Source organism: Ictidomys tridecemlineatus, chromosome 1 (assembly GCF_052094955.1).
Source record: "Ictidomys tridecemlineatus isolate mIctTri1 chromosome 1, mIctTri1.hap1, whole genome shotgun sequence".
Classification (NCBI taxonomy): domain Eukaryota; kingdom Metazoa; phylum Chordata; class Mammalia; order Rodentia; family Sciuridae; genus Ictidomys; species Ictidomys tridecemlineatus.
This window is the reverse complement of record NC_135477.1, coordinates 121,647,228-121,668,535: the sequence shown is the minus strand read 5'-3', so window position 1 is coordinate 121,668,535 and position 21,308 is coordinate 121,647,228. Positions and strand designations below refer to the sequence as shown.

Sequence of the window (21,308 nt, the reverse complement as noted above, 5' to 3'; positions counted from 1 at the left end):
CTTACATTTTGCAGACTCAGAGTATTCTACCCCAATGTAAATTTTATATGAGACCCAAGATACAAGAGACATTTTAAAGATACCCTATATTTCTTACATCGATAGGATTTGTGTCCAGCATGTGATCCCATATATAACTTAACAATCAGTGAATTCTTTCTCACATTTTCTGATTTTATGTAATTCCTCTCCAGCATGAGTTCTCTAGTGTACATTTAGATTTGGAATTTGGCTGCAGGCTATTCAACACTGATTAATCTCATTATGTTTCTCCCCATTTTGAAATATTTTTATACTATAAATATTAAGATCTTTTTGAGATATTATCCAATTTGCTTACACAAAGCAGTTTTCTCCATATGAATTCTCAAATATCTCTTCTATATCTTTTGCTGATCTGTGCCAAAGAAAAAAAGATGAGAATTACAAAATTGGAACTATTTCAGATTTTAAGTGAAGTAGCATAATACTAATTTAAGGTAAAGTGTGATAAGAAATGACTGTCTTGTTATCCATAGAAGAAACACCCCTGATAATGTTATAACTAACAAGTCAATTAAGGATATAAGATGAAATACCAAAACATACATAATAAAGCCAAAAGAAAACAGGTAATTAGAAACAAATGAATGAAAACAGAGTATGAATAAAAAATGAAGTAGATACAACAAATAATTATATGTAAACCAAAACAACTTTTCAATATTTTTTTGGTACCAAGAATTGAATCCAGAGGCACTTATTCTCTGAACAATGTCCCCAGCCCTTTTTTGTATTTTATTTAGAGACAGTGTCTCAATTGCTGAGGCTGGCTTTGAACTCATGATCCTCCTGCCTCAACCTCTAAAGTTGCTCAGATTACAGTCATGTGCCACTGTGCCTGGCTGACTTTTTCACTTTGAAATAAAAAATAACAACACTGGATAAGAAAGCAAAATTCAACCCTATTCCATTTACCAAAAGAGGTACTTTAAGTATAAAGACAGGCTGAAAGTCAATAATGAAGAAACATATACCCTGGAAATCCTAAGCATAACAAATATGTAATGACTATTAATATCAGACACAGAGTAACTAGAGATTAAAAGTAACATTTCATAATTATGAGTATTCATTAACCCAGAAAATCAATCCTATTCCTATGTGCATCTAATATCAGAATTTCAAAATATATGAGGTTGAAAATATGGTAGACATAAAAGGATAGACAAATTTTAAAACAGTTGAAAAATTTAACACTTTCTTTCCTAGTAATTATAGAACATGTAGTAAAAAGAATAAAGAATATTTGTATAACAATATCAATCAACTTAATTTAATTGATACTTGTAAAACACCATGCCCAATAGTTACAGAACACACATTTCTATACTTGGGAATCACACCAAGAAAACTCGTCCATTAAAAAAAAGTACAATAAACTTCAGAGGATTTCAATCATATAGTTTTTTTCAGACACAAACAGTTATTTTGGGTGTCAAAATAATATCCTTGCATATTTGGCAATTAAGTAATGTACTTGTGCTTGACCTCTGGGTCAATGAAGAAAACCAATCTATAGATAAACTGAACAGTAATGAAAGCACAACATAGGAAAATTCATGAAGCACAGCTTAAGTAATGTATATAGAGAAATTAACACTTTTCATTTATATTTTATATATTTTATTTTCGAAAGTAGGGGGCTTATATTCAACAATATAAGCTTCCAGAGAAGCTAGAAAAAGAAGAAAAAACTAAACCCAAATAAGATAAAAGAAAGTAAAATATAATAGTAGAAATCAATGAAATGGAAATCTGAAGTCAACAGGCAAAGAACAAAGTTAAGGGTTTGTTTTCAAAAAAAAAAAATAAATTAGTACTCTCACTTTATCACTGTAGTGATAAAGACAAACAAACAATATCACCAACATTTTGAATGAAAGAGGGGCATTACTATAGACCCTAAATGCATAGACAGGATGGGGTATAAGTAACTCCTTGCCAATAAAGTCAACATCATAGAATGGAAATATTTTGCAAAACATGTTACTGACAGAGAAGAAAAAAGAAAATTGGAATTGTAGAATATGTAAAAAATTGAATTTGATATTCAAGATCTTCCCACACACTATAAAGTTCATTCATGGATGGCTTCAATAGTAAATTCTATCCAATCCATAATGAAAATTAATAAATGCTGGACACAAAAATCTTTCATATAATAGGGGAAGAGTAACAGTTGCCATCTCATTTTATGAGACTTGTAGATCCCTGAAACGAAAGCTTGACCAGGGCATTAAAAGAAAAAAAAATAGACACATTCTTTATAAAATAGGTATACAAAATCAATGGATGAAATAGATGCAAAAAATCTCAATGCATTTGTGCACTAAATTTATCTGATAGCTAAAATTTTTCATACTGCTGCATGCTATGCAGAAGAAAAAGATGTGAACAATTCATTTAGTAAATCATGGCCATACACATGTAGTTCTAGTCCTAGATTGCAAGACTTCAGATCATCAACTCTGTTCTATACCCTTACATTCTTCACCATTGCTCCTGCTATCCCATATTCAGAATATCAAGGAACATGCTTCAAATTTTCCTGCTTAAATTCCACCTGTGACTTCCATCAGTACCTCAGAGATATCTCATAGAACTTGCATCTTGAAATCAACTAATTACTGGAACAAGTTTAAGACAAGTGTTTCAGATACAAATTTTAAGGGATCACTCGAAAACTTAATAGTAAAGATAGATATCACTTAATGTAATCGTCTTTAAAAACCTAAATTAATGTAAAATTCCATAAGGAACAAAAAAGTGAAATTTAAAATAAGAGAGAAACCACACTGCACTTACATATATTGGTTTACTGATGTCACCTTAATCCCAGCCCTGGTTGATTTTATTGTCAACTTTACTTTTTCCTGATCTCAATGAGGAAAAGGGGCCATTTCTGCTCTATAATTTCTCTTCTGGGTTGCTCCTTTAAGGCCAAAGGGCCACCAAAATTGTAGATACAATAATGTTGGGATTATTAAATTCACAAAGAAAAGTTCCTTTAGTTTTCAAAGGTGATCTCATCTCTACTTTGTTGCCAATGCCAACATTCATTCAGGGATTAACAGAAACAAATCTCTTTATGTGGAAAAGTTATGGAAAAACAATTTTTATATCAGAAAAGTAGGGGGCTTTTAATCAACAATCTAAGATTCCAGAGAAGCTAGAAAAAGAAGAAAAAAAACTAAACAATTAAACAACTGTATCTCTGCATGCAGTGCACTTTTACTTCCTACTAAGCCACATTTGGTCTCCCTCATCCCCACCATTTACACACATACAGGCACATACTCAAACACACACAACAAACAAGTGCTCTGAGTGCAGCTGTGGAGTTCTAACATTGTTAAATGCATTACCATTCATGTATTATGATAAAGTTTAATTTTTTAAATTCTTCTGGTGACTGGAATCATGCTCTTTTCAAGATATTCCAGATCAATGTAAGAAACACAAAAGTAATAATGATTTAGAGATGGATTTGAATTCTACACTTTCCAGCTAAAGTTTTTGTGAAGTAAGATAGGAAAGGAGTAGTACAAACATGTTTGAATCTATGGGCCTATTTTATTTGTTTGTTTGTTTGTTTCAATATTTTGGTATTGGGGTGCCTAACCACTAAACAACATACTTAGCCCATTATTTTAGATTTTTTATTTTGAGACAGAATCTTGCAAAGTTGCTTAGGGCTACCTAAGTTTCTGAGGCTGGCTTTGAACTTGTAATCCTCCTACTCCTGCCTCCTGAGACACTGCTACTATAGGCATGTACTACTGAGCCTAGTAGGATTTATTTTAAAAGATTTCAGTGTATGAGAAGTGTAGGATTCATCCAAATATGTTGTTAGGAAAAATTATGAAAAAGACCAAACCTAAAGGTACTAGTAGTAAACTTCTTTCTCTGATTTGGTACTCAAATTAATATTATCTTAAAATTGGTTATAATCACCTAGAGGAGATGGTATTTGCTGTTTTCAGCCCATAAGGGAGACTAGATATGTGACCAAATTCTGAAAGCTTTCAAATATAATGGAGACTAGGTATGTGACCAAATTATGAAAGTGCTAGAACTCACCAGACATTTTTAACACCTTTTTATCATAACACATTTATCATGTATATAGTATCTGTCAAAAGTGATCACTGCAGGTAGAAACAGAAACAACAAATCCACTTTGTTTAGGTTTTTTTTTCTATTGTACCTCTTCCTTTGAAAAATTACTAAAGGGAAACATCTAGGTGCGTGAGGAAATAAATGCACTAAAAGCATGTGAAATCCAAGTGTATAAGGAAAAATGAATGTTCCAAGGGAGATTTGAAGGAGATACAGATGTTACAGGCCTTACTAATCCCATTCTATAAGGAAGCCCCATCAATGACCACCACTCCAGGTAGTCTGCTTTGCCTCTGCAGGCAGTTTACAGAAATTCAGTATCAATATGGAATTATCATTGTCATTGAATACCAATTCACAGACAAATTCCTGTCAGTTCAAAGTATTTGGGCTAATTTGTTGTTCTAATTGTGAAATAAAGTGGACACACAAAATAATACAAGAATTACAAAAGAAAACTAATTCTCTTATCTTCAAATGACTGGTGTTGGTGAATACTGACATCCACAGATATTTATTTGCCTCTCTTTATTCTGTGGAGGGCATCTATCTCCTACCCCAATTACAAGCATGTGAAATAAATGAGAGCAGTCATATTAATAAACATACATACTCTCTCTCTCACACACACACACACACACACACACAAACACACACAAATGTGCCTCCAATTTCCTTCTCCAAATTTAGAGTTGATGCAAGTTCATCAAGATTTTTGAACTTGGGGCTAGAAAAGGCATGAGACAGTTTATAGTAATAAAAATAACTTTGAATTATAGGAGGGCATTTTTTCCATGTGGAAGAAGGTGGCCTTCAGTAAAAGAGAATGAAACCAGCAAATAGAATAAAAAAGAACAGGAAAGATAATACAGTTTTTCAAGTTCTGTTTCTAATTGTTTTAAATCAGTTTTGATTGTCATGCATATCTCAAATTGCATTATATATTCAAATATCCTCTCAATAAATTCTGTTTACCACCCCCCTTGAGCTAGTTTGAACTGGGTTTCTATTGATTGCAAACAAGATAAGTTAGACTTTAATACAGAGGTATTAAGTTTGGAAGAGATATTTCTGGTTAGTAAATTTTCTGTAAATATGAAAGATAAAATTCTAAAAGTTGTGTTTAAAGCAGAAAAAGATGTGCAGAAGAACATACTGTTTTCAAACATGACTCTGGAATTTGAAAGTGGTAGAGACAAATTGGGGAGAAATATTTGGGAACAGACTAGTTAAGTAAAATTTTCCTTTTAAGAAGTTATGCTCAGGAACATCTTTTAACTCCCCTATTTGGGTCTGCCAAAATTAGGGATTTATGATATCCTGTGATAGGTCAGACTTTTAACTACTGTCAGATAAAAAACTTTAAAATCACAAAGAGACAGAACTTGGTCCAAGAATTGCTGAGGACCATTGCCAAATAGGAATGACGCATCGAAATCCTTGCCAGCGTACCCCATGTTAAATGGACTTGCCTTGGAAATTTGCTGTGACCTTGCATGTGTGTTTGAGAAAGGTGACTCTGCTCAATGACCAGGGTGGATCCAGGATTAGGGTGTATCCTGCAGGTTTGAGGAAGTATCCCCCGTCCTTGGGTTTAGGGTGTGCCCAGTTTAAGACAATAGGAGTTTTAGGGAAGTTGGAGGTTGAAGATTATTGCTGCTGGGAGTAGGGCCTGCTGCCTGAGTTCCCGCTGAGTTCTTGTGGAGAGAGTATTTTAGGACGTGAATTGTGCGGGAGATTGAAAAAATTTCCCTGTGTGTGGAGGCTGGTGTGAGATTGGGAATAAAGAATTGCTGTTTGAACTTACAAAGCTGTGTGGTGGCTCGTGATCTTGTGCCAAGCCGAGACATTGGCATTTGACAAAGAATTTCATGTTTTTTTAAATACTTATTTTTTAGTTGTAGTTGGACACAATACCTTTGTTTTATTTATGTGGTGCTGAGGATTGAGCCCACAGCCTCACACATGCAAGATGAGTGCTCTACCACTGAGCTACAACTCCAGACCCATTCTTTTTTATTTCATGTCAAAACTAATTTTTTAACTGGGAGCTTAATCTAAAGGTGCTCTACCACTGAGCTGCAACCCCAGCCCTTTTTTCATTTTTTGAAAATTTGAGATGGAATTTCACTAAATTGCCCAGGCTGGCCTTGAATTTCCAATTCTCTGTCTCAGTTTTCTGAGTATCTGGGATTTGCTTCATGTCAAATATAATGTCCAAACAATGTTGAAGTATTTCCTGAGCTATCTATTTGAGCATTTACAATCATTTAAATAACAATAGTTTTGGGGTTGGGAAAATATCTCAGCGGTAGAGCAATTGCCTGCAATGTTTGATGTCCTGGATTCAATATCCCAGCACCACTATCAATCAAAATCAACCAACCAACCAGTCAATCAATATCCCTAGTTCTTGAACTGCTCATTCATGTTTGAGAGCACATTACACAGAGGGTGCCCATAGCCTGTGGTAAAACTTCTCCAGTAAACTCTAGGCTGCTGATACAGAAATGAAAACAATAGTCTAATTATTGTTTGTTATGTTTCCTAGTGCAAAAAGGCTGTAGAGTTTTCCCCAGATTTGATTTCTGAATGTGAATTATTTTAACTATGACTTTACAACATTAAAATGAGCTCTCCTCAATGTTATTTTGCTGTGTTTAGGGAAAAACATACAAGTCTCTCTCAAAATAGATAGAGAATACTAATCCCTGTCAATCGAAGCTGGTAAGGTCTCTGCTAGTATAACATTCACAAAAGCCTTGTGTATCTCCTGTATATGTAACAGGGATTAACTTTATTAGGTAAAAGACTCTTTCCATAGTTCTTTCCTAAATAGTTCCATCTATATTCCTGACTATCTTAATTTCTCTCATAATTTTCCTTAAAGTTTACTATAAGCAGCAAAAAGAAATCAGGCTGCACTGTCAATATTTTGACTGGAAATCTCAGCTAACTGTCCACGTTCATTGTTTATGAGTTCTTCTTTCCATGTAACTGCAGGTCACAAGTCAGTTAAGTTTCCTGCCAGGTTATTCACTTTCCTCTAGTCTACAGTAACATTTTCCTCATTTTGAGCTCTTACTAACAGTAGTTTTAACAACCATACATATTCCTGAAATTTGCTTAAAATGAATTGTATATTATATGAGGCAATATGTGTTTACCACCATATTCTCAATTCCATCTGAATCCTCATTAGTAGAGTTATTAACACAACATTTCTACTAATAATCCACTCAAAGCAATCTAGGCTTTTTCTATCATTGCCCAGTTCAAAAGTCATTTTCATACTTTTAGTTATTTATTATAGCAACACCCCATTCCAAGTACTAAAGTCTGTACCAATCAAGATTTGACCAGAGAAATAATTTGAGCAAACTATATGTTTGGCTAGACAAGTCTAAAGTCTGTATGGCAGTTAGTTAGGAATTATATTTGGAAAACTGAGGCAGAAGATGAATCTCCTTTGCTTCAGTGGAATTTCTTTATCTCATAGATGATTCAGCTCTGTTTTTCATGCCTAACAACTGGTTGAATCAGATAAACCTAGATTATTTATGGTATTCTTTCTATTTTAAGTTTAGTTGATCATCTACTTTAATACTGTCTGCACATTAATTCTACTTGACAATGTAACACAAAATATTCACAGGTACCAGGAATTAGAAATATTCATAGGAAAAAGGAATTAGGATGTAGACAAGTTTGGGGGATACCATCATTTCTCCAAATGTTTTCTTGAAATAATTCAACTGCTTCATCAACATATCCTTTATTAAATTTTGTTTGGTTAACACATTTTCATTATACAATGTATTTTTTTTTCTGAATTCCTCATTAACCAGAAAAATATAATCATCCAAAGGCAGGTAGATACTGAGATGTTGTACCATTAGAAACTCCTCAGTGCCCAGAATCTGGACTCTTTGGGAATTTTCTTGCCTATTCTAGTAAAAAAAATGTTTTTAATAACAGTAACCAAAAGACCTGACAAGAACAACTTAGAGAAGTTAATATGGGGCTCGTGGATTTAGAGATTTCAGTCTATAACTGGCCATCTTCATAATTCTGGGTCAAAGGTGAGTTTGAACATCATGGCATGCTCATGGTGGAGGAAAGCAGATCAGGACATGACAACAAGAAAGCAGAGAAAGCTCTGCTCACCAGGGACAAAATATAAACCCCAAAGGCATGCCCCCTGTGACCTGTCTCCTCCAGTCCCAACCTACCTGTCTATAGCTATCACCCAATCAATCCACATTAGTGGATTAATTGACTGATTAGGTTATAACTCTCATAACCTAACCATTTAACCTCTGAACCTTCTTGCTTTGTCTCACATGTGAGCTTTTGGGGGACACACCAAATCTAAATCATTATATTTCATCCCTAATCCTTAAAAGCTCATACCCATCTCACAATGAAAAATATATTTAGTCCATTTTTAAGGTCCCCATAGTCTTAACAGTTCCAACATTACCTGAATTCCAAGTCCAAGTCTCCTCTGAGACTCAAGGAAAACTCTTAACATGAACACCTGTAAAAATCAAAAGCAAGTTACATATATCCAATATATAATGCACAGAGTAAATAGTTCTAGTCCACAAGGATATAGAAAGAAAGGATGGGTCCAAGGCAAGACTGAAATCCAGCTGGGCAAATAAGTTCTGAAGTTCCATGTCCAGCATCTGGGGCATATGGCATTATGACATTTTCTCCAAGGGCCTTGTGCAGCTCTGCCCTTTTGGCCTTGTTGGTTACAGCCCCCACAGGCTCTTTCTTGGCTTGTCTCTGCTCAATTTCTGCAGCTTTCTTTAGCAGATGTTCCATGTTACTGGTGTCTCTTAATCTCAGGGATCTCCACTGTGGTTTTGATTTCCTTCTCACATCTTCATTCACTACTCTTTTAGAAGCAGCCACAGGGACTCTGACCCCGCTACACTTTGCCCAAACTCCCAGTTATTCCTTTGAAATCTCAGTGGTATCCTCTATAAACCACTTACTCCATTATCCTGCAATCCTGCAGAACCAGCATTACATGGTTGATGCTGCCACCATCTTGAGCAGCAGCCAAATCTCCCAGGATCATGGATGCAGCACCCTCTGAGTGCAAGGATGACCAAGCATAGTGAAACAACTTCCTAGCCCTCCCAGTGCAGACAGGGTTCCCAATGGTCTCTTCTCAAAGGAATTTTTACTTTTACACCCTGAGCTGGAGATGGGTGTGGTTTTGCCAATTCTAGAGATGCCCTAAATCTTCTTTCCTAGGGTCTCTTTGTAAAGTACTTAGCATCTCTTTAGTATTGCTAATGTATTTAACAACCACAACTTTATTAGCCTCAGTTTTACTTATACTTTTATAGTCAAACTTTTTTTGACCAAACAAGTTTTTAAAATCTTTCTGCTCTGCTTTCTACTCCTGATTATCACAGTAAGTTTGTCTAAATGCCACCAACAATATCCATGCAACTCCTAAATGTTGTGCTGCCTTGAAATTTCCTTCACCAGATTAACTAGTATGTCACCTTTAAATTCAGCCTCACAGAAAGCCTCAAGATATGGACAAAATATAGACAATTTCTTTGTCAGAATGTAACACGAATGGCTTCTACTCCAATTGTTAGTCCAGTTCTCCTCCATTGAAATCTCATAAGTCTAGTATTTCCTGCCCAGAAGTCCTATCAGCATTCTGGTTTTTTGAGCTACCAGCAGAATCATCCATTAAGTTTTTCTTAAAACATTCTAAAGGTTCTCCAGCTTGCATCTCTAGCCTTTTCAAAATTCCTCCCACCACAAACCATATCCAAAGACTTCTGAAACACATGGTCAGGTTATTCTGAGCAACAACCCCACTTCTGTGTACCAATATCTGTTTAGTCAGCTTTTTCATCACTGTGATCAAAAAACTGACAAGAACAGTACAGAAGAAGGAAAGTTTATTTGGTACACAGTTTCAGAGACCTCAGTTAATAAATGGCTGATTTCTTATATGCCCCAAAGGCATGCACCTACCTTCTCCAGCTACACCCTACATACAGTTACTACCCACCTAATCTAAATCAGTAATTTAATCCACTGTTTAGGCTACAACTGTCATAAAATCATACCACCTCTGAACCTTGTTCCAATTTCTCACACATGTGCTTTTAGAGGACTCCTCATATCTGAGCCCTAATATTGCCCAGGTAGGGAACAATTGCAAAAATATGCATCACTTGATCCTATGGTCTGTTTGCTTTATAAGAACACCTTAAACATGGCCAATCTATATATAAATACACCTGTTAAGTAATTTTACCAGGATCATAACTCCAGTTAGAGTTGAGCCTATAAGTCTTTTCTGCATTAATCTATATGAGAAAGAATGGGTGATACAGCTGTGTTTTATGAACTGACATGTATTTTACAGTGAAAGTCTAATGATTGCAAGCATAAAATTGAAATAAGTAATTTGAAATTACCCATATGGCTGCCTATTTGACAATAAAAATAAAAACAGGAAGCTTGGGAAGAAAATGGATATTAATGAACATAAACCAATTACATTCCAAATAGAAATAAGGTAATTGAAAAGTTATAGCTGTGTAAACAATAAAAACCAAAAGACTTCCAGATTTTAAAATAAAGTATGATAAAAGAGGAATTATACATTTTCATGTAGTATCATATAGTGGGAAATGTACCTTTAAATTTTGAGTTAGAATTATTAGAACTGGTTCACATTCATATATGATCCTTTGGGAATAAGTTATAAAAATTTAATCAGAAATAGAAAGTTTCCTGATATAAACTATTTACTCACAAAAGAAAAATTCGAAAATAATTATACAGCAAACAGGGCAACAAAATTAAAAATAACAATTCTAAAGACTACTAGAAAAAAAGAAAAATAGTAGAATTAAACATTACTATGAAGTTAAAAAGGAAAATGAAAAGCAAAAGAGGCAAAATTAATATAACCAGCAGATAAATTTCAATTACCTAAATTATTCTGGAGGGTTGGAATATCCTCTAATTTTCTTCCAGAGTCTTGTGTCAGAATATTAGGGAATATAGGCTTCAAGAATCTGAACTCATTACTCTCAGAGTCTCCTTTCAGGCACACCTCATACTGGTAGCTCTGAGACAGTGTCCCTGTGCCGCTGACATCCACCAGGTGGCCAGGAAAGTGGCCCTCAGGCACCGAATACACACCCAGCGGCGCCGCCCTGCGCCTCCTGCACAGCCTCACAACCACAAACACCAGCACAGAGAAGAGGAAGAGCGACGACACAGAGGCCAAGGCGATGACCAAGTAGACAGTGAGCGAGTCCCCCTGTGCGCGCTCAGGCGCCACTTCCGGGAGCGGCAGGTAGGGCTGGGAGAAGCCATCCACCAGCAGCACGTTTAGCGTGACGCTGGCAGACAGCGGAGGCTCGCCATTGTCCTTGACCAGCACCACCAGCCTGTGCCTGGCCGCGTCGCGCTCACTCAGCAGCCTGGAGGTGCGCACCTCGCCATTGTGCGCCCACACGCCAAACAGCCCTGGCTCCGTGGCCTTGAGCAGCTGGTATGACAGCCAGGCGTTCTGGCCCGAGTCTCCATCCACCGCCACCACCTTGGTGACCAGGTAGCCCTGCTCTGCCGCCCTGGGCACCAGCTCTGTGCAGGGTGCAGTGGCGTTCTGCATCGGGTACAGCACGAAGGGCGGGTTGTCATTGTCGTCCAGCACCACCACTCGCACCAGCGCCTGGCTGCTGAGCGCGGGCGAGCCTTGGTCTGTGGCGCCCACGCGGAACTCGAATGCCTGCAGGGCCTCGAAGTCCAGTGCCCTCAGCGCGAACAGCTGCCCATTGTCTGCGTTGATGGAGACCAGCGAGGCGAGGGGCAGGTGCGGGTCCTGGGTTGGCAGCAGCGAGTAGGTGATCTGGGCGTTGGTGCCTGAGTCTCTGTCTGTGGCACTGACACTGCCTATGTGCAGGGCGGGCTGGTTGTTCTCACGCACCAACAGCGTGTATGACGTTTGCGTGAAGGTAGGGGTATTGTCGTTAACGTCCGAGACGAGGATTATTATGCTGTGCTCGGTTTTCAGCCTTGGTGTCCCCAAGTCAGTGACAGTAATAGTGATATTATACTGGGCTCTTGTCTCTCTATCCAGAGCTCCTTCTGTTACCAGCCTGTAGAAGTTCTCAACTGAAGGTTTCAGCGTGAATGGAACATCATCTTGGATGGAGCAAACCGTCCTCCCATTTTCCCCAGAGTCTCGGTCCCGAGTCCTAAACAGAGCCACTTCTGTCTCAGGGGAATTTTCAGGAATAGGGCTGGTAAATGATGAGATAGTTAGTTCTGGGGAGTTATCATTAACATCCAACACTTTGATAGAAACAGAGCATTTCCCAGAAAGTCCTCCCCCATCAGATGCCTCTATATCTAGTTCGTATGAAGATATGGTTTCAAAATCTAGAATTTTAATTAGTCGAATTTCTCCTGAAAGGCTATTTAGCTCAAAAGTTTTTCCTATCTCTTGAGAACTATAAAAAAGTGAGTATGTTATCTGTCCATTTGCTCCAGCATCTAAATCCCTAGCAGAGACCTTGACAACTAGGGAACCTATAGGGCTGTTCTCTGGGACCTGCACCTCATAGAGTATCTGCTCAAACTGAGGGGCATTGTCATTGACATCCAAGACCAGGACACGAATCTGAGTGGTGCCAGATCGTGGTGGAGAGCCGCCATCCAGCGCTGTCAGGGTTAATCTGAACTCAGACTGCTCCTCGTGATCTAGCTCTTTGTCCAGCACCAGCTCCGGGTATTTCCGGCCATCTCCCCGTTTGATTGTGGAAATATGGAAATGAGAGTTGGAACCAATATTGTAGTTTTGAACGTTGTTGTTGCCCACGTCCAAGTCCTGAGCTTTCTTCAGAGGAAAAACAGTACCAGGGGGGCTATTCTCTAGGATTTTTAGGATCATTTCTCTTTCAGAAAACTCAGGAGAATGATCATTTATGTCTCCCACCAGGAGCTCAGCTCGAAATACCTCCAGAGGTTTATTCAGTAACACTTGGAAATGCATTACACAGGGCTCGGTGGGGCCGCAAAGCTGCTCCCGGTCTAATTTTTCATTTAATATCAACTTCCCGGTCTGCAGATCCAGCTGCAAACGTGGTTCGTTATCCTCAGAGGCCACCCGGGCTCCCCGTGCAGCTAGCTCCCCTATTCCTAGTTCTAGATCCTTGGCCAGGTCAGCCACAAAAGAGCCGCTCTCAGTTTCCTCCATCACAAAATAGCGTCGGAGTCCCCAGCCTGCCTGAGCCACTCCGGATAAGAGAAAGAGAATCAGAACTTGCCTTTGTTTGCGCACCCTTCCGGACTCCATCTTTACTTCTGCACACACCTTTACAAGAACAGGGGTCAGCAGTACCTTATGGAGCAATGGAACTGAGACACTGGTCGATCTTTTAGTTGATAACCTGTCTGGAAAGGTAGGTAAGCAGCATTCTCTGGAGACTTACTGGTCCGGCTCTGCATACAGGCTTTTCTTTTTTAACTGGGGATCTGAAGTAGAGTTCCTAGCATTTATTGGCGTTTCTTTCTTTTAAAGCATTAGCCTGCAGCGCCACCATGCGTTACTTTTGCTTGGAAATGAATTGCTACAATGTCTTTATCTAACTTTTAGAAGTTTGGAAATTGGGGAGAATATGTAATAACTAAATCATGCAATTATAATTTTTATGTCTTCATTCAAAGAAGTATAATTGATATCTGTGTCCCTGGTTCTGAAAATACATCAGTAAACAATCCAGACATGCCCCGGACCTTCTAAACCAATATTCTGGATAGGAGTGCTCTGAGGAAAACTGAGAAGTGAAAGAAGGCATAATGATCATTCATCTTGTAAAATTAAGGACACATAGCCATGTGATTTTTAAAAAAGTATCAGCAATATTCTTTGCCCTCGAGTTACTTTCAAATGCTTGATATAGCTCAGCCAGTAAAAACCATAATACTGGCCAGTAAATTTTTCAGTCATAGGAAAATGCATATGAAGGTACTTTTACATCTCTTGCCCTGTTTTTTTCTTACTAACATTTATCATTTGTCATAGCATGGATGTACATATTTATTTCTTTCCTATGTCATCCATAAATACTAGAACTTTGTTTTGTTCATTCTGCACCCCCCAAATAATCCTTGGCTCATAGTAGATGCTCCATAAATATTTGTCAAATGGACCAGTGGATAAATCACAATTAATTTTAAAATTCTAATAGATGGATTCTTCCCCTACTATAGACATCTCTTCTTTTTCTGGGATCCCAGTTGTTAGATAAGCTCTATTAAATAAGACAGAATATTCCCAAGTATCTATTTTTGATACATCAAGCATTTAAAATAATTTGAAATAATTCACAATGATATGAAATGTCTTTTCATTGAATGATAAAATACCTTGGCTCTTTCTAACCCAAGAGATACATTGCAAAAAGAAATAATATAACAAAAAGGTTATGAATATCTTACAAATAAGGTATACATCTCTTTTAGATACACATTTTACATTGTCAACAGCATTTCACACAAACACTATTATGATACTAATGATATTCAAAAGCTCTATCTTATATATCAGAATTTTCTAAGAATTTCTATTAAATAATTAGGAAGTACATTGGAAATATCCTTCAATTCTTCTCAAATTATATATTTTAGCAAAACTTGTACATGACTCTTCCAACTACTAGTAGTTTACAACCCTTTTGATGGCAAATGATATTGTTAATAGAAAAAGCCATAATAAAGGGTTGGGGCTGTAGCTCAGAGGTAGAGCACTTGCCTACAATACGTGAGGCCCCACTGGGCTCAATTCTCAGCACTAAAATAAAGATAAAACTAAAATAAAGATATTGTGTCCATCTATAACTAAAAGATAAATATTTTTAAAAGTCATAATAAAATCTCAAATTAATAGTAAGCTCTACTTCACCAGTATATTCAAGAATATCTAAACATGCTGTTAAACAAGGAAAAAGCATCACTTAGCTATCTTAGAAGAAAGTTATTTTATTCTGTGATGCAGGGGATTGAACCCAGGACCTCATGCATGCAAAGCAAACACTCTACCAACTGAGCTATATTCCCAGCCCAGAAAATTTATTTTTAATAATCCCAGGAGACAAAATTTATTGGAAGGAAATGAAACTTCTACAACAGGAAAATCTACACCAAAGTTATTTTTTGGATATCTCCTTCCTGTTGAGGGCCACAGCCGAGTTGCGATGATGCATGGCATTTTTGCCAGAAGAAGTGGTTGAGAGGTGATGCCAGTGAGTTCTCTAGGAGTTCCCCTTGAGTTCCAGTTGAGCTCTCCAGGGGATTCCCAGAGAGTTCCCATTGGTTGGGGGAAGTGCCCAGGAGGGATATTTCCGGTTGCTGGTTCCTGGATCAGCCCAGTGGCATTGGGGAAAATTCCCGGGGAGCGTGTGTGTAGTGTGCTGGTGGAGTTCAGAAATAAAGTTTGTTCCTGCTTTAGTGGCTCGTGATTTGTGCCCAGCCAGACTGTGGTACTTCTTGTCTCTCAGAGGATTGACTTTCGGTATTTCTTTCACATATTTAGCCAAACATAATATCACTTGCAATGCTTGAGAAAATCTGATAATTAGATACTGAAAGTTGATATAAAGAGTAGGAAAGACTTTAAGTTGGGGAGAAATTATGGTGTTTCTCATGTAATCCTACTATAAAATAAAGCCATGCATTTTTACAGATATTTCTCCATTTAAATATGCTACACAGGAAAGCATATTATCAGATTAAACAGGAAATACTAAAAATTCATTATATTATGCTTGTTTTCAAATCACCAAATTTAGAAAAAAAAATTACTAGACAACAATGAAATAGAATGGGGCTGGCATCATATTCAAATCAGTACTATTTGATGTTGAAATACTGATAAATAAGCTGAGCACAGTGGCTCATGCCCAGCAGCTCCAGAGGCTGAGGCAGGAAGATCACATGTTCCAGGCCAGCCTCAGCAATTTAGCAAGGTCATAAGCAAATTAGAAAAATCTGGTCACAAAATAAAAAATAAAAAGATGCTGGGGATGTTTCTCAATGTTGAAGCACCCTTGGGGGGTTCAATAACTAACACTTAAAAAATGTTGATAGAAGAGATATCAGCAACTTTTCAGTAATGAGTAAAGTTGAAATTTTATTGTCACCGTCAAGTAAAAATGATAAAAGAGAAGGAAATAATGAGACTATATTAGAGAAAAATTTCTTACTAATTAGAAAAATCAACGAAAAACATTAGAAAATTTTATATGAACCCAAAATATAATGGAGATCTATTATACTTAGAAAGAAATTAACCTTTATCCTGAATGATCTGAAAACCAACAGTCACTAATTATCCAAAACAATTTGCGAAGCTAGAATTTTACACCGTGTCATTCACAGTCCCTTGATGGTTGTGATTAATAGACTGCAGAAACTTGAAGTCGCTAGTCCCTGAACCTTCCTTTAGACAAACCTCATACTGGTAGCTCTGAGACAGGGTCCCAGTGCTGCTGACATCCATCAGGTGTCCAGGAAAGTGGCCCTCAGGCACCGAATACACACCCAGTGGCGCCGCCCTGCGCCTCCTGCACAGCCTCACAACCACGAACACCAGCACAGAGAAGAGGAAGAGCGATGACACAGAGGCCAAGGCGATGACCAAGTAGACAGTGAGCAAGTCCCCCTGCCCGCGCTCGGGCGCCACTTCAGGGAGTGGCAGGTAGGGCTGGGAGAAGCCCTCCACCAGCAGCACGTGCAGCGTGACGCTGGCAGACAGCGGAGGCTCGCCATTGTCCTTGACCAGCACCACCAGCCTGTGCCTGGCTGCGTCGCGCTCACTCAGCAGCCTGGTGGTGCGCACCTCGCCATTGTGCGCCCACACGCCAAACAGCCCTGGCTCCGTGGCCTTGAGCAGCTGGTATGACAGCCAGGCGTTCTGGCCCGAGTCTCCATCCACCGCCACCACTTTGGTGACCAGGTAGCCCTGCTCTGCCGCCCTGGGTACCAGCTCTGTGCAGGGCGCAGAGGCGTTCTGCATTGGGTACAGCACGAAGGGCGAGTTGTCATTGTCGTCCAGCACCACCACTCGCACCAGCGCCTGGCTGCTGAGCGCGGGCGAGCCTTGGTCTGTGGCGCCCACGTGGAACTCGAACGCCTGCAGGGCCTCAAAGTCCAGCGACCTCAGCGCGAACAGCTGCCCATTGTCTGCGTTGATGGAGACCAGCGAGGCGAGGGGCAGGTGCGGGTCCTGGGTTGGCAGCAGCGAGTAGGTGATCTGGGCATTGGTGCCTGAGTCTCTGTCTGTGGCACTGACACTGCCTATTTGCAAGGCAGGGCTGTTGTTTTCTCTCACCAACAGAGTATAGGACGTTTGGGAGAAGGCAGGGGCGTTGTCGTTGACGTCGGAGACCACTACTGTTATGTTGTGTGTGGTTTTCAATCTGGGTGTTCCTAAATCCGTGATCGTGATGGTGAGATTATATTCCATTCTTATCTCTCTGTCCAGGGGGTGCTCTGTTACCAGAGTGTAGAAATTCTTGAAAGTAGGCTTCAAGAGAAAGGGGAGGTTGTCTTGAATTGAGCAAATCATCCTCCCATTGTCCCCAGAATCTTTGTCCCGGATACTGAAAACAGCGACCACCATCTCTGGTGAAGAGTTTTCTGGTATGAGGCCAGTAAGAGATGTCATGGCTATTTCTGGTGGGTTGTCATTCACATCTACAACCTGAACTATAATGACTGATTTTCCAGAAAGACCCCCACCATCAATGGCCTGAATATTTATTGTATAAGATTGAATAATCTCAAAATCAAGAATTGTTTTCAAATGGATGTTACCAGAAATTGGGTGGATTTCAAATGTTTTCCGCACATCTCTAGCGATATGAGAAAATGAATAAGATAGTTCTCCATTTATTCCTGCGTCTAAATCTGTAGCAGACACTGTGATTATCAAGGAGCCCACAGGGCTGTTCTCTGGGACCTGCACCTCGTAGACTGGTCTCTCAAACTCTGGGGCATTATCATTGATATCAAGGACAACAACTTGAATCAGTGAAGTCCCAGTCCTTGGTGGGGACCCTCCATCTAAGGCTGTTAAAGTTAAAATAATTTCAGGCTCCTTTTCCCGATCCAGAGATTGGTCAATTACCAGCTCTGGGTATTTTCTGCCCTCAACACTCTCTTGTATGTTAAGGTGGAAGTAAGGATTGGGGCTTACTGTATAGGTTTGAACACCATTCCTTCCTACATCTAAGTCCTGAGCACTATCCATTTGAAATGAAGTTCCTGGTGTAGTACCTTCAGATATTTTTAGAAGTATGTGTTCATCTAGGAACATGGGAGTGTGATCATTTATGTCTTTGATCAAAAGCTCAGCCCGAAAAAATTGCAAAGGATTTTCAAATAACACCTGGAAATGCAATATACAGGGCTCAGTGATATCACAAAGTGCCTCCCGGTCCAGTTGCTCATTTAAGACCAAGTTTCCAGTCTGCTGTTCCAACCTCAAGTAAGGTTTATAGTCATCAAAGATGACTCTGGCCCTCCGTGCAGCCAGATCTTCCACACTGGAATCCATATCTTTTATTACATTGGCTATGAAGGAGCCAATCTCCATTTCCTCTGCCACAGAATATCTCCAGGTCTCAGAACACACCAAAGACCCTCCCAGCAAAACAAAGGAAAGCAGCACTTGCCTTATCTGCTGAGCAATTCTCTCTTGCAGATCCATGGCTTCTTAGTTGAACTCCTTTCCGTGGAAACGTTTCAACTCAATCTCTAGCAGCTCTGGGAGTTGCTCCTATATCCTGGACTTTAGACAATCTATAGATTTGCAATCCTGTCCAGAGGATGTTGTTGCCCTGTCTTACTTTGAAAAGCCGCCTTTCTCCTGTTTTCTCCAGCACTCTCAGTTTCACTAGTTAAGGGAAACGAGAGCATCTGCTCCTATGAAAATTTCTGCATCTTATCCTGCAGCGCCACCATGTGACTCTGCAGATTTTCAGGTTTTAGACAAAGTCAAATAAGTTCTAGATGAAATATTATCTATGTGTTTCTTAATTAAAATTATATTTTCCTATCAGAGTTGTGTTCTTTATGAAATATGATCCTGTTATCATTGAGTCATTTACACAATAAAACCATAATTTGCTGGAACAGTGGTAGATATAAAATCTTATTTAAGATGTAGTCCCTTTGTCAAATTTAAGTTATGATCTCTTTGTGAAGACAATAAAGATAGTTAAGAGGACCCTTGCATGCAATTGACTTAGCAAGTAAGAGGTTCTCAGGAAAACTGGAAATAGGAATTTAGAGGTTTTCTCTAGTTATTAGCAAATACTCTGGAAAGACAGCAAGAAAGATGCTATGCACTTGAAAGTGAACCTAGCATATGTGAGTAGTTGTTTGGGGGTAGGGTGGGAATTTTAGGCCAGGTAAATGGTACCATTTGCTTGGGGATACACCATTGAAGACTTAACCTGGCAAGGTAGAAAATCAAATGCTCAACAGTAAATAAAGTAAGGTAATCTACATCCACATCATGGCAACATTAAAATTTGAAAAAAAACAAGACCCCAGTTTAGTTGTAAAACATCATTTTGTAGACCCAGCATTTCCAGAGAAACAATTCTAAATATTTTATTTATCTATTCATAATTTATTCAGCAGATAATTATTGAGCATATACTTTGTGCTAGGCATAACTATAAGTGTTAGGAATTAGAATGGTAACCAGACACAGTTTCTGCTATGAAAGAGACAGAAAAATTATTATATATTTAAAATAGAGCACAATGCCTGCCAGATAAGGAAAGTTCATGCTACTCTAAGAGGATAGATCAGGATGCCCTAACCAAAATTTAGAAGTACTGAAAAGATTTTTTTTGGAGAAGTATATTCTAAATTGATACATGAAAACTGAGTAGTAGTAATACAAACAAAAATTTGGTTTGGGATAAAAATTTCCAGTCAAACTAAAAACATGAGTATGCAAATCCAAAATGAGAAAGGTGTTTTGGAAGAAGAGAGATAAGATCAATATGACTGAGGCATAGAGCAGGATGAAAAAATGGCAAGAATTGAAATTAGAAAGACAAGTAAAGAGTCTGTAAAGCATGTTAAAGCATTTGGAGATAACACTAAGTGCAAATGCAAGATTTTTAAAGGGTTCCAAACAGAAAAGTGACATAATCAAAGGTTAATTTTTTAAAAAGTTCATCTTGTTTCAGAGTTGACAGAAAATTAGAAAGAGATTGAGACTGATCAAAAGAATAAAGACTGATTAGAATTGGTTGCAATAATATAGGTAAGAGGTGACTTTGGTCTCAACTAGAAATGTAACACTGCAATTGTATTAGAATGATGAAATAATGGGAGATGTGGTGTTAGATTACATGTACAAAAAGTGAGATAGGAAGGAGCAAAATAAATATACTTTGTTTTCAAGCTTAGAGAACTGAGTGGTTGTTAGTGTTATTTATCTGAAATAGTAAACACAGAAAGAGGAGAAGGGGAATAGGCATATTGAGGTGGACAAGGTAATTTTAGTTTGAAGAAAGGAAAATTTTAATTTGAAATCTGTTGACTTTGAGGTGTCCATAGAGAATCAATAGTTATTTAAATGATTTTCCATCATATAAACGAAGTTAAGGAAAGAGGTTGGAGGTTCAGAGACAAATTTGGGACTTATTGGTATAAATGGTGACTGAGAAGGTCCCTCAAGAAGGGCAATAAATTACAAATTTTGGTTTCATAAATTATGCAGTGTTAGAGTCTGTAAACAAGTCAGGATGGCGCCTGGCAAAATGCCAGGGGGGATGGTTTGTGAAGTAACAAAATCGAGCCATTAAGTGTGGAGATTCCTTATTGGTTGACTGCTGTATCTAGTTTATGCTAATTAAGATAAGCTGTGTGGAATGCATAAATACCCCTCCTGTCCTGCAATAAACGGCTCCCATTCCTGCTGTATGGATCTACAAGAGTTGTTCATCACCCCTGGTTATTTTGTTGCAGCCGGACTCTGGCAATACAGCTCAGACTGAGCATAGCTCAGTGGTAGAACACTTGCCTAGCATGCTTGAGAAGTGCTAAATTCAATCCCCAGT

General features: G+C 38.5%; 2 protein-coding genes across 2 annotated transcripts in view; both read right to left on the bottom strand.

Annotated features, from left to right (window-relative positions):
• Positions 1-14,715, bottom strand: part of LOC101978287 (protocadherin beta-15) — a 22,217-nt gene extending 7,502 nt beyond the window's left edge. Inside the window, exons 1-2 of the mRNA XM_078046674.1 lie at positions 11,146-14,715; positions 341-397 (exon numbers count right to left, since the gene is read on the bottom strand). Coding sequence (XP_077902800.1) covers positions 381-397; positions 11,146-13,519 — 2,391 coding nt within the window. The 5' untranslated portion in view covers positions 13,520-14,715 and the 3' untranslated portion in view covers positions 341-380. The remainder of the gene's footprint in view (positions 1-340; positions 398-11,145) is intronic.
• LOC101978581 (protocadherin beta-18) lies at positions 14,496-21,308 on the bottom strand. The gene has a single exon (XM_078046678.1). The coding sequence runs from the start codon at positions 18,932-18,934 to the stop codon at positions 16,583-16,585; it is 2,352 nt and encodes a 783-aa protein (XP_077902804.1). The 5' UTR covers positions 18,935-21,308; the 3' UTR covers positions 14,496-16,582.

What these genes read in the sequence shown, in the direction of transcription:
- LOC101978581 (XM_078046678.1), bottom strand. Translation starts at nt 18,934, where the DNA reads ATGGATCTGCAAGAGAGAATTGCTCAGCAGATAAGGCAAGTGCTGCTT.